The sequence below is a fragment of the Penicillium diatomitis genome, assembly GCF_028827545.1.
Source record: "Penicillium diatomitis strain IBT 30728 chromosome Unknown utg000004l_segment0_segment0, whole genome shotgun sequence".
Classification (NCBI taxonomy): Eukaryota; Fungi; Ascomycota; class Eurotiomycetes; order Eurotiales; family Aspergillaceae; genus Penicillium; species Penicillium diatomitis.
The window spans coordinates 1,740,037-1,753,318 of NW_026623176.1; the positions used below are offsets into that span (position 1 = coordinate 1,740,037).

The window sequence follows — 13,282 nt, forward strand, 5'->3', positions numbered from 1 at the left end:
TAGAGGGTCAGTCAATGAAAAAAAGACTTCAAAAATACTCATACATGGTACCTGGTATATTATTGTATTAGTAGTAAATTTATTATCTTGTTTACTGTACTACTGAACTGTCCTGGGCGCCTTTTCACATTACTAACTTCTCAATCATCGCATGATAGCAGATAGACAACCGATCTGGGCGACACTGGGAGTTTCAAGGATAAGACCTTTAAATTGGGTAAATGGGAGCAAATTATCCATCCTTTCTGTGTCTTTCTGCGACACCCGAGGCACTTACTGTAGAAGCAAGTCCCCTCAGCAGAGTCCGCACAGACCAACCTGTACACGGTTTGCGCACCATGAAATTGGAAGGACGGGTAGGATTTAGAACTCGGACCCGCCGAGGCGGCGACAAACCGGAAATCGAACTGGTCTAGTGAATGAATTACCAAACTGGAACCGATACTCTACTACAGTACACGTCACTTACAGTAGCAGGTCGTCGGCCTGCATGTGTATGGTGCGATGATAAGGTATTTATCTACGAAGTTTTCTTTGATTTTGATAATACCCATTTACATGTCACTGCTTTGCTTGGTAAGACCAGATTGTGTAGCAGTAGTGGAGAGTTTGAAGAACAGTCTGTAGCGTGGATTCGATAGTTTAATAAATAAACAGCACCTAATTTCCAGTGTGTCGGGGCTGTGGCGTAAATAGTAGTCGTGAAACGAGTTTGATCCAAACCAGGCGGTGTTCGCTCTTCTCTTGTGAGTCGTAGGTATACGGATCAAGACGACCGTCAATGTGAAGCGCCCTTATAAAGATATCGAGGGGTCGTTACTAAATTCTGATGCAATTAGAGGTACGAAAGCAAGACTACAACCATTGACTCTTCAGAAAGGTTTGTTTTTGGGATCCATACTATTGACTGTTCAAATGAAGTGTTTGAAATCTCACCGCGCACAAAATTAAACTTGATAACCAAATTAATTCTAAGTTCTTGCGTGGAGAATCGATAGCCAGTCCAGTGAGTCCCTGGGTTCGCAAAAATTTAATGGTCGGAGATGAGATTGGGGCCCGAACACTGATACAGTACAGTATGATAGATACATACGGGATACTGTATTTGTGTATCGTATATACTGTAAGATTATAAGATGGAACACTTTTTCAAGACGGGCCTGTGTTAGGCCGACACGCATAAGCATCTGACAGTCCAGATTCTTACCTGAATTTGGTCAAATAAGAACGTTGAGTTGCACAGCATAACACTGGCACACAGCTGTCTGGAGGGATCAAACTCCCGCATCATCCAGGTAAACTGGACAAGGCAACTCACAATCGACGATGAGTATATTTTGACTCGAGCCTTGATCAATCCACCTCTTAGTATGACCGTTGGTATTGTAGACGCCATTATGATTGTGGTAGTCGAAGCTTCCGATACCTCACATTTGCCTATAGGCCTATGACACAGCACAAGCTGCCTAAGACCAGAGACAGGGATTGGCCCCCGTGCGCTGCTCCAAGGCGGCGATCTAAAGCTGTCAACGCATATATCGAGAGCTTAAGAGTCCAAATCATGCCCAGTGTCCATTGTCCACAAAGACCTGCCAGCATTATCTACGCTCTACACGCTTATGCAGCACTATTGAGGGACATACCTCAGTCACCGAGATTTTTCGATCAAAGAAGAGCTGGCTGAAGGTAGGTAGAATATCAGAGTTATTGGAGGCGCCATCAGTAGGAGAGGTTGCCGGCTGAAAATACATGATTAGTGACTCATTGCTCAGTGCCCAGTGGCACTGTCCACTGTGTCCTGTGGTCCACTACATGGATAGTATATACATGCTGACTACAAACATTATATCCAGTACACACTATATACTCCATGGAATACTCGTGTACACCAAAGAGACATTTGTCCAGGGTTCGAGCTTTATTGTATTAATACGTTGTATGTCGACTATCCTTTAACTACTGTCCCAGACACTTATTAAGTTTGAGCGCCGAGCCGGGATCCGACGGGAAGGAAGATCCTTACTTCGGGCATAGCTAACACATTCTGCGTGGTACTGAAAACCAGGTGTTGCCTGCTAGGTAATGAAGCTTGTGGCTCTACAGGCCATGTCATCTTACATTGGGTATAACGTTGCACTCGGTTTGGATAATTCCATTCTACCTGGTAGTGGACAGTTTCGTTGAATGCACATTGGAAGTGAACGGGCTTTCCGCTGACAGTAGGTTAGCTCTCACCAGTTACGGTATATACTCCGATCAAGATCGACCTATTGGACTCGTACACCAGGCTTTATTGCAATAGAGGGATGTATAATTTCAATAGTCCGTGTCCGTCATAGGTAATCCTACCATTGTTTACACCAAACTTGTGTCCCGCATAGGCGCTACCACCGACGGCGATCCGCTGCCCCGGGATTCAGGTCGCTCAGCCCTCTTTGATTACACTTTCATGGACCAGAATTCAGTCAGTCCACTTCAGGACATAAGTGATTAGTGACACCTTCAGAGCTTCCAGAAGAAATTTGTTTCTCCTTGTCTTCTTTTTCTTCTTCTTGGAGCGGGCTGCACAAACACATCAACGCACAATAAGTTTGTCCTAGAGCCAATTACGTGGTCTGAATTGCTACCAGAAGATAAAGTCATAGGTGCTCATGTTCGCTTACCAGTATATGCAATATGTATGAGGAGCAAATAACTTGGAGCGCCCGCTCATTTTGACAGACGCTGCAACTGTCAAGTGCTAAGCATGTGTTGTATAGGAAGCACGGGGAGCCCAGCCACGGGCTGTCAAGCCTTAAGCGTTGACAGGGTCCAGCATGGTTAGGTCCCAAAATACTACTGAATAATGGACGGGACACAGGCTCTAACGTTGGAGAGTCTGGTGGATCGCTCTAGTCGCACTCTTAAGTATGAATACTGAACACTGAACAGACCGCTATTGACGATGAAATACCCGGGTATACATAGTCACATACATGATACCAGTAGCTTTAGGGGTCCCGGCTCATTTGACTACGGGCTAACTCGTTTCAACCGGCCTCGTCACTAAAACTGAAGGATGGTCGAGATCAAGTATAAACAAAATGATCGAAGGCATTCAATAAATCACGAGTTCCTTCTGCTGTATATTCTATGGATCTATCGAAATTCAAGCAATTTCCTATGTCGTCGTCATGGGCCACCACCACTGAAGTACACTTGTCATTTAACTAATCTACACTTCTACAGCAGTACCGAAGTTCCCTCTCCCCAGTCGGTGGTCCACCCCACAGTACACTTGTTTGGAATAGAAGTGGACCCAACCGATATTATTATTGTTGTCGATTGTTCCCCCTGAAAAAAATACCCAAAACCTGCCGTTCTTGTATACATTATACGCAAGTCTTAAGTTCTCACTGACGCAGTATCTGGGATTTTGCGATCCTGGGTAAACGTGTATGATTAAGAAACATATTTCATAAGATACGCACTCTACAAGTATAATATGCCATTACTCAATTATCATTTATCCATCATCCTCCAAGATGACTCCATATTTACAATTACTCATCGAGCGGAGGACTACACGAGTACACGCCACACGGCTACAGTGGCGCTCTTCAGATCTCGCATCCAGAACACACTTAACATTCAACACTGAACACTCAAATTACTTTGGAAAGGCGTTCCAGTCATATATTCGACGCTCCAATTTTAAAGTGATACCGTCTCGATCCTCATAAGAGAGTTTCAATCAGCAGAAGTATTGTGTACTGTGTACTTACCTAGCATTCATTATATTACCCTCAAGATGTTAGTAGACCAGTGGCCCATAGGTCCAGAGTCCAGAGCAGACTGTGAGAGCCTGAGAGCCTTGAGAGGCATACAGTGGGAGTTACATACAATACTGGATACATACATGTGTACTTTATGTAACGAAGTGACCTGAGCCTGAGCTTTCGTGGGATATTCAACAGTACGAGACTCCAACCTTACGTAAATGTGTTGTATCCATCCACGACTGTATGTGAGGCCCCTCTGTGAATCTGTGTGACACTTCTGATGCATACTGTATTACCGGGCTGAATTACGGTTTCATCGGACAAAGTGCGCGAGCAGCAGGACTAGCTCGTTTTCTCCTCCCCCTTAAGCCAATTTTCCAGAATTCGAGTGCCGGCGCCAATTGATGCTCTCTCCCTGTCTCTTCCAGGCGTAATTTTCTCATTAGGTGGCATTCTTCTTGCAGATATCGGCTGCTTACCAAACTAGCCCATTGTCTTTTTCCATTGCACTCAGACCAGACGTGATTTATGAGACTCCCGTGCCTGAAGGCCTTCGTCAAAGACACTTCCACCAGTCCCTTTCCTGCGCTTCTCGCTCCACTTTCAGCCCCCTCGTCCTAACTCGCTCCCCCCCCTCCTCCTCCGTCTCCTGGTCCTCTTTCCCTTGGGTCCCTTTCCGATTCTCTCACCCAACCGCCAACCTTCCTCCACACCTCCTCCGCCCTCCCCCCCCCCCTGGAACGTTGTTTTCCTCGCTCCCCTGCATTCCACCACCACGGTTCTTTGGGGTAATTGTTCGGCAAAATGGCAGCCGACATGACGGGCGAACAGATGCAGGCCAAGATTACTGCGGCCAGGCGCGAAGCTGAGGGCTTGAAAGATCGGATCAGACGTCGGAAAGACGAATTGGCCGATACCTCTCGTACGATCTCCCTGACCACCTCTGCCCACTCGATTCCGGACGCTCTTTCCGAGCGATTTCCGCTGCGACGAACGACTCTCAGGGAAAGGCGACGGATCGATGATCAATGGCGAATGAAATGGGATATTGTTGGCTGACCTCCTCTATACAGTTCGCCAGGTTGCGCAGGGCCAGACCGATACCCTTCCTCGAATTGGCATGAAGCCTCGCCGGACGCTGAAGGGTCATCTCGCCAAGATTTACGCTATGCACTGGTCGACCGACCGCCGCCATCTTGTGTCAGCTTCTCAAGATGGCAAGTTGATCATCTGGGACGCCTACACTACGAACAAGGTGCACGCCATCCCTTTACGCTCCTCATGGGTCATGACTTGCGCCTACGCGCCCAGCGGGAACTATGTCGCCTGTGGTGGTCTTGACAACATCTGCTCTATCTACAACCTATCATCGCGTGAAGGCCCTACTCGTGTTGCTCGCGAGCTGTCCGGTCACTCTGGCTATCTGTCCTGCTGCCGTTTCATCAACGACCGCCGAATCATCACTTCCTCGGGAGATATGACCTGTATGCTATGGGACATCGAGTCGGGCACCAAAGTCACTGAATTTGCCGATCACCTGGGTGATGTCATGTCCATCAGCATCAACCCCACGAACCAGAACATTTTCGTCTCTGGTGCATGCGACGCATTCGCTAAGCTTTGGGACATTCGGACAGGCAAGGCTGTCCAAACTTTCGCTGGACACGAGTCCGATATCAACGCCATTCAATTCTTCCCGGATGGCAATGCCTTTGGTACCGGTTCCGACGACACCACTTGCCGTCTGTTCGACATTCGTGCCGATCGTGAGCTTAACAGCTACCAGGTAAGACCACCTACTACTCTCTCGCCTCTCGGATGTGTTTGGGGCTCCGTGTGAATCGCGTATAGTTTGAATGGAGCTAACTAAGTTGGCGTAATCAGAGCGACCAAGTTCTGTGCGGCATCACCTCGGTCGCATTCTCCGTGTCCGGTCGGTTATTGTTTGCTGGTTATGATGACTTCGAATGCAAGGTATGGCTGATTGTTTCCTGGAGCTGACACCAATGGAAACGTGCGAATGGCTGACTGAATTCCTAGGTTTGGGATGTCCTTCGAGGCGATAAGGTGGGCTCGCTCAGCGGCCATGAGAACCGGGTCAGCTGCCTGGGTGTCAGCAACGACGGTATCAGCCTGTGCACTGGATCCTGGGATTCCCTGGTAAAGTTTTCTCCCAAACAACTTGATGGAAGTTTTCAAATTACTGATACAACTTTCCGATCATCTAGCTCAAGGTTTGGGCGTGGTAGTCTTCCGCGACTGAACAACAGACCAGATACCCACCGCGACCATTCGCTCTGTCCACAATTTTTTTTTATATTTTTTTACGTCTTTGAAATCTCTCCACCTGTCTCGGTGAATCTCGCCACTGTACGATAATACACAACCACCTTTGAACCTGAATTGGTCTCTGGATAATCACGGCGCAGACTTCGATCCATTTCATCCGAACTGAAAACAATGCCATGTCACGCGAGGCTGGTGAACGTCCTGCCTGGATAACCTATGAAAGCGACGACAGCGACGTTCAATCATGACAAGAACTTCTGCCGCTTTATTGATCTGCATTGATCTTTACCGAACGTTTGACAATTCGACTTGAGCAGTGGCGAGGCCTCCCAAGTGTGACACTTGCTGTCACGATCCGGCCCAAATGACCCCTACGGCTTCACAGGTCCCTTGATCTTTTTTCATTTCTCTCCCTCTTACTCTAGTCGGCGATGACGTTTCATTTTCAGCCGCTTCTCTTCTCTTCTCCCCCATGTTGACTTTACCACTTTTATTTCCCATTTCCAGTCTTGAATACTTCAACGCCGCCTTATTATTCTTTCAGTCTCGTTCAACTACCCCTTTGTCAGGTTTTCTTGTTTGTTTCTCCCGCATCGGTTCCCGGTATCTACCATCTCAGTGGAGGGACGGACAAGAATCGGTTCGGTGAAATATGGACGTGATCTCGCCTTGTGTCTGAAACTACTGCCTGCGTTTCCGCGTCGAATTTCCTTGTTCGAATCCTTTTTCCCCTCTCGAAAGTTTCATTCACGAACCCCTTGCTTTTGATATGTGTCCGCCTATCAACCTTTTGCTTCCAATTCCCTTGTCGAGACTTTGTCCACCCCGCTGCTAAATTTGTCGATCCGAGCCCAAGAGAGTTTCTTTGTTTGTATTTAGTGCGTCTTCCATGATATGTCTCCTGCGGAGTTTCTTAATTTGATACTCCTGATTTTAAATTTGCTACATCAGCTTTCCGCGTCCTTTACATGCATTTCAAACTCTCCGATGAAACTCTCCGATGAGCATTGGTGAGATGGCTGAGGTTTCAAAAGTTTACAAATCCCTGGACGAGTACAACCTAAAGTCTTACCTAGGGCAACTGACTCTGCTAATACGAGGCTGTTTAGACGAGGCTGATTCGTAGGGTGACAGGGCTCGGGGCTCGGGGCTCGGGGCTCCGCGTGTGACTCTGTAGCCAGCAGGTGAGCCCAATCGAGGACCAGAAAGTCGCGCAAATCAGAAGCACTTTCTGCACTTTCATCTCGACACACCGGGTATGTTCCCGGATCCATTGTATTCGTCTTTTTTTTAAGGGAGCCACCGTCGTGCCAGCGGGTTTATGTTCTAGATCGCATGTATTCTCCGGCTCGTCTGATGGTTCTGGGGCATGAGTCATGAGTATGGCCGCCGGACAGGACAAGTGCATCAGTAAGCAGTTGAACGCCATGTCGGTCGTCGTCTTCGAACAGTCAAAGGCTCCCTTCATGCATTTAATGACTCGACGCGCCTTTACAGCACGGGTGCAAGATCACGCCCCGTGAAGGCCTACATTGCTCATTGTGATTCCGACGTACCCGAATGGCACTATACGACCAACAAACTCTTTCTGAACCTGTATCGTGGAACAAGGCTCATCGGCAGTAAACCTGGACATTCATGCACACGAGAAGGCCATTTCTACCTCGGACGGCCTGATCATCCGCTGGTCTTGGGAAGCTTGCGCTCGCCACATAGTGGTATGGTCGTCGAAAGCGTGTCACTATCTGCCTCTTGGTCAGTCACTGGTTGCCTTCGGGTTGTGACCGTGCTGCCTCCCGTTCCTCATGGGTCAGGTACTGATTGCGAGGGCAAAGCGGGTGAGGTAATTGATTGAGAACTGGTGTAAGTTCTCAGAATTGGTCAGTCAATAGAGCTGTTTATGGGGTCTCGCTTCAGTACCAACTACCCACCACCTAGAACCCTTGATTGTTCAGAGCACTGGGACATGGCAGTGATACATTGTGTCATGTTTGAGGGGGAAAGGATGACAGAGGTCTGGGGATGAAGCAGGATCCCATACTCTTGAGCAGCCATCTTGTCAGAAAGGTAGGGGAGCGGGCTGGATTGTCCGAGTGTTCGCAATGTCCTTGTAGCCTCGGCCAAATCATTTGATATGATAATAGGTCCATCACGGAGGAAACATTCTTTCAGGGGCAACGTTCATCACGCGATCAGTCAACGAGAGGCTGTGCTCGCTCGGTAGCACGCCCTACAAGTTCAAGACGAGTAGTCCGCAAACTTTATGTTGATACAAACGATCCCGCAACGCGTGTCGATCAAACCCACCGGTGAAAAGTCTAAACAGGAAACATTGGTTCGCGTGAAAGGCCCCATGGAGTTTCTGGGGCTGCGTGGAGAATTCAAGTCCAAAGGTTAATTTGAGGGGGTCCAAGTTTGTTTTCTCATTTAACTTGGTGTCGATCCTTCGGTGTTGGGAACGTGTTTTAGGAATATGGCCATAGCACCGAGGTGTACCCGGATGACGGGGGACCCGGAATGTTCATGGGTTTAGGGTTGCAGGTGGTGAGGGTTGGAACTTGGTTGGAACCAGTTTGAATCACACCAGGAGGTCATATTCGTAGATGGACTGATCGCTGTAGGGGGACTCACCTCCGTGTTTGATGCAAAGTTGAATGTTTGACTTTGACTTGGATGACGCATGTCTACTAGAGGGGCTGGACAGTGACACTACAGTGCCACAGCAAGGACAATTTATCGATGACATGTGCGATAGCAGCAAAGTTGGTCCCCAATCAAAGATGCCTTGGATTTTCCAGACTCATGTGGAACTGTTCAACTATCAACAAGCAATTGACGACAACTCGGAGTGATTCCATCCCGGACCCCAGTGTCTGAGGCCGAGGAAAGTGGAGAAAGGGGGGTTTTTTCTTGTTTGGGGTCAAAGGCGACGGATCTTGACTCGATCTTGACCGACGGATTAGGCGCAGCCACCCTGACATGTGGACGTGGACGGTCTCAGAAATTGAATGGGTCAGTGTGAGAACTTGTGAAGCAACAGGTGAAGAGTGTCTTGTTTGGAAGGGAGCATTATAACATATCAGAGAGACAGGGTTGGTAGCCTCGTGAGGTGGTCGAGATTTCAAGGTCAGCTGACTGGAATCACACGACGGCGTAGTCATACTCTCGCTGGAGTCGCTACCGTCCTCAAGTGACTCAATTGAGGAAGTCCCGATACGGCATCAGGCTAGACCCCGGAATGTTCACTCGTTGTGAGGTAAAGTGGTGGGGGTTACAACTGAGTTAGATATTAGCTACCACTACGGTGAGTCTAGAGGAGACAAAGAGCGAATACCTGCACCACGACAGTACCCACTACCCACTACCCAGTGCCCACTACCCACATATACTATAGCTCTTGAATCCAGTTGGAATCTATGATTTCTAGATTAGAGTGCGTCAGTATAGCTATTAGCTACTAGATTAGCCTCGTCAATCATCAGGGGCTTAGCCTCCAGCCGATAAAGGTGCCTGCTACTAGCCTACTACTGACTCAGTAGTACTGAGTAGTAGTACTACTAGTCAGTACTCACTGCTTAACGGCACGACAGGTATTACTCGTACTACTGCTACTCAATACTTTCAGCATCCTCTAGACAGTAGACACAGCACTGCCAATTAAGGTCAGTGAATACGTACTTGTGCACACTGCACACTGCACAGTCGTGTGAATCGGCATCGATGGAATATCCCAATCCTTGTTTGCTTCGACCCATCGGGGGTTCCGATCATCTAGATTCGATCAAGGTTCATCCAACACGCTCCGCAGTCCGGACCATCATCAGCATCGTCATCGCACCGGAGACTCACGTGAAAATGACCCTTTTCTTTTGGGGGGTCCCTTTTCTCTTCCCCGGTGATATCCACTACTACTACTACTACTACTACTACTACTACTACTACTACTACTACTACTACTACTACTACTACTACTACTACTACTAGGTAGTACCTAGTAGGTACGATCACTTGCTCTTGACTGTTCTTGTTGACGATCTCTTCCTTCTTGAGCTTCTCCGCCGAGTCCACCCTGGGTCAGGTCCTATCTTTAGCTGTCGAGTTTGGACGATGCTGAGTGGCGGCCTGTTCTTTGTTTGAATGGGACATGGAGGAAATGAGTGCATGAGCATGACTGCCTGTTCTTTAACCGATCCCTGATCAGGCCCTTGAAGCTCTGGATTATGCCCCGACAGCGGCACGTTGAAACCGATCCCAACATTCTCTCCTGGACACCACCTTCATGCTCTGCTGCAGTCTATAAATAGTCGGGCCCATTACTGTCGCTTCAAACAGATTTGGACTGGTCTCACGAGGAGGAAGAAAAAGCCTTGCGGTCCAATGAAGCCATGGTGCACTTTGCAGTATGCACTATACACGATGAGTATGCACTGATGCGGTGTATGCACTATGCAGTATGCAGTATTCCAAAACACAGAGAGACCCAGAGAAAAAAAAAAGCACCGAGCGTCAACACGTCGAAACTCAAAAGTATGAAAAAGCGCAAAAAAAAGAAGATCAGCCCCAGGATGCCCTGTTTCAGACATCTGAAACAGGCTGACTTGGTCGATCCTCACCGATTAGCATCACGTGGGAATTTCCGCCCCGAGTCTGCAGTCTGCAGTCTGCACACGTCCTGTTTTTGGAACTTGGCACACGGCCGTAGTCTGCAGGTACCTCAGAGGTCTCTTAGGGGGGGGGTTGGTAGGCGGCCACACTATGATCTCTGGTCACGGGAGTGACTCTGACTCGACTCTGTGGGGACTGGTACACCACGTTGCACTTCCGAAACACACCCGAGCCCCCGAACCCCCGAAAATCCCGTGGTGGAGCCCCTCTGTTTCTTTGGGAGGATTCACCTTGTGGCTTCTTTCTCTCTCTCTCTCTCTCTCTCTCTCTCTCTCTCCACTTTCACGGCTGCGCATCTGGCTCTCCTGTCCAGACGACTACTTCCTTTTTTTCTTTCTTCGTGCCTCAATCCTCAATTTCCTCTTCTGCCATTGCCCCATCTCGCCCCGTCCCCGTGCACCTCTTTGAGCCCAAGATTCCCCCCTCGATCCTCAAACACCGTGCCATCTCCATCCTCGGCGTCTCCGCATACCCATCCCTCCGGCCATCCTTAAACACTCCACTGGTTCCCCCCCCTTCTCGAACGATCTTCTTCTTTTTTCCTTCTCTTTTTCTTTTCTCTTCCACTATGTCAGCTCAAGAAGAATTCGACCAATTGGTTCAAAACAACCGCGCTCAACATTCCTCCCACCCAGAAGATCGCGCCGAGTCTCCCCACTTCTCGGACGATAACGACTCTCTCTCCTCTCCACCCCGTCAGATCCGCCAACGTCGACTCATCGACTCCTCCGACGAGGACGAAGATCTATCGAGCAACATGGTGTCTTCCCGCAGCAACTACCACGTCCCCAACACCGTCTTTGAAGCCAACACCGGTCCCAAGGGTGTCATTGCCGACGCACAAGCCTTTGAGCGGGCCAAGAAGAAGTCCTTTCGCAGGACCCTGCTGAGTGCCGCGGGCTTCGATCCCAATGGCTCCGCCTTTGGACTGAACAAGGCGTCTCGAAATGACTCCTCCTCCGCCCCCGAGGGCTCGTCGGAGAGCGATGGGGACGAGGAGCAGTTTATGAACAAGTGGCGCGCCTCTCGGATGCAGGAGTTGCAGAACCGCAACACCCGCCGCCAATCCCCACGAGGCCGTCGGTTTGGCTCGGTCGAGACGGTCGACGCCGCGGGGTATCTGGACGCCGTCGAGCAGGTCACCCCAGATACGGTGGTGGTGGTCTGCATCTACGACCCTTACGTACGTACCATGTTTCCACCTACTTGAGATCGGATTCGATCAGGTTGTCTGAAAGACGGATGTGCTAACACGACCTGGCTATAGTCTGATCAAAGCGCCATTGTCGAAGAATGTCTCGTGACCATTGCTCGACGACAAACGTCCACTCGCTTCGTCAAGTTACACCATGAAATTGCCGAGATGAACCACATCCGCGCTCCCGCTCTGTTGGCCTACCGCGGTGGGGATGTTTTTACCACCATTACCGACATCATTCACAACATTCCCCGAGGTCGCAGCTGCAGTGCGGACAGTCTGGAGGATCTGTTGAAATTGTGCGTATACATTTTTCTTCCCCCTCGATTCAGTCGGGTCATGACTCAAACACTAATACGTCATTCTTCTACAGGCATCGAGTTCTCTGATCGAAATTGAGACATCCTCTTCTTCATTCAGAACGCTCCATCATTTCCTCTGCATAGCATGTGGTGTTTCGGCTTTTTTTTTCCTCTTGTTGGTCATCGGCGCCCTCATTTTGGCACTTGCGCATCTGAATATACCTCATTCTGTAACATTTTGCATGGGGACTAGAATGTCTCCGGCCTCTTGATCTCGGTCTGCCCCTTCTCATCTCTCTGTTCTGTTGTTTTGAGACATCTCGTTTGAAATAGCGATTGAGCGCGATTGTTGTCTCCTTGGCGCTGTGGAAACGTGCCATCATGCTACTGGGCTTTATGGGTGGATCTTTTTTGCTGTCTCTTCTGTCGTTTGATATCCTCTTCGTTCTTGATCTTTTGCCCACTGGCTCAAATGTGTACCAGCGGCTCTCATCTATCGTACCGGTATACTGGACTGTCATATCACATTTTTCTATGCGACCAAGAGATCCCATATGACCCATACTGATTCTACTAGTTTCACCATCGACTGTCCCCAGTCCAGCACTCGAGCTCATATAGATAAGAGTGTCCGAATCTTACACTGTTACTACACAGTACACAGTGCAGAGTTGGGGAGTCATCTGGTCAAGGCAGTGCGGCCTACACAATCCTGCCTAGGTCGAGATTTTCTGCTGCCGCCCTTATTCGCTCCTCCTTTACCAAACAATCCACTTGGCTACATTCCTCCTCTCTTGTTTTGAAGACTAGTGCTGCGGCCCTCGTTGACTGTGGAAGGTGAAGGAATAAGTCTTGGGGGAAAATCTATCCTGTCAGCGGTCGAGGCATGTGACTCGGGGATCGGCATCGGCTCCCCGAACTTGGTGTCACCTTCAATAAGTGAGGACCCGGAATTCTGGTGATGGAGAAGAAGATGGAGATGGATGTGATGTCTTTGAGGATAGAAAGCTGAGTAGTGTTTATTGCGAAAGAGAGGGTCATGGTGATTTGCCTTCGCAACTACCAAT

General features: G+C 49.0%; 3 protein-coding genes across 3 annotated transcripts; all 3 read left to right on the forward strand.

The window, feature by feature from the left end:
* Positions 1-4,565: 4,565 nt before the first annotated feature.
* Positions 4,566-6,010, forward strand: N7539_003890 (WD40 repeat domain-containing protein; the record flags this gene model as incomplete). Its single annotated transcript, XM_056933492.1, has 5 exons — positions 4,566-4,683; positions 4,835-5,547; positions 5,646-5,735; positions 5,802-5,921; positions 5,990-6,010. The coding sequence occupies 5 exons, from the start codon at positions 4,566-4,568 to the stop codon at positions 6,008-6,010; spliced, it is 1,062 nt and encodes a 353-aa protein (XP_056791033.1).
* A 3,760-nt stretch (positions 6,011-9,770) lies between these two features.
* On the forward strand, positions 9,771-10,034 carry N7539_003891 (uncharacterized protein; the record flags this gene model as incomplete). The annotated part of the gene is made up of 1 exon (XM_056933493.1): positions 9,771-10,034. The coding sequence occupies one exon, from the start codon at positions 9,771-9,773 to the stop codon at positions 10,032-10,034; it is 264 nt and encodes an 87-aa protein (XP_056791034.1).
* A 1,249-nt stretch (positions 10,035-11,283) lies between these two features.
* Positions 11,284-12,302, forward strand: N7539_003892 (phosducin family protein; the record flags this gene model as incomplete). The annotated part of the gene is made up of 3 exons (XM_056933494.1): positions 11,284-11,898; positions 11,983-12,212; positions 12,287-12,302. 3 exons carry the CDS (start codon positions 11,284-11,286, stop codon positions 12,300-12,302), a joined length of 861 nt encoding a protein of 286 aa, XP_056791035.1.
* Between the last annotated feature and the right edge of the window lie 980 nt (positions 12,303-13,282).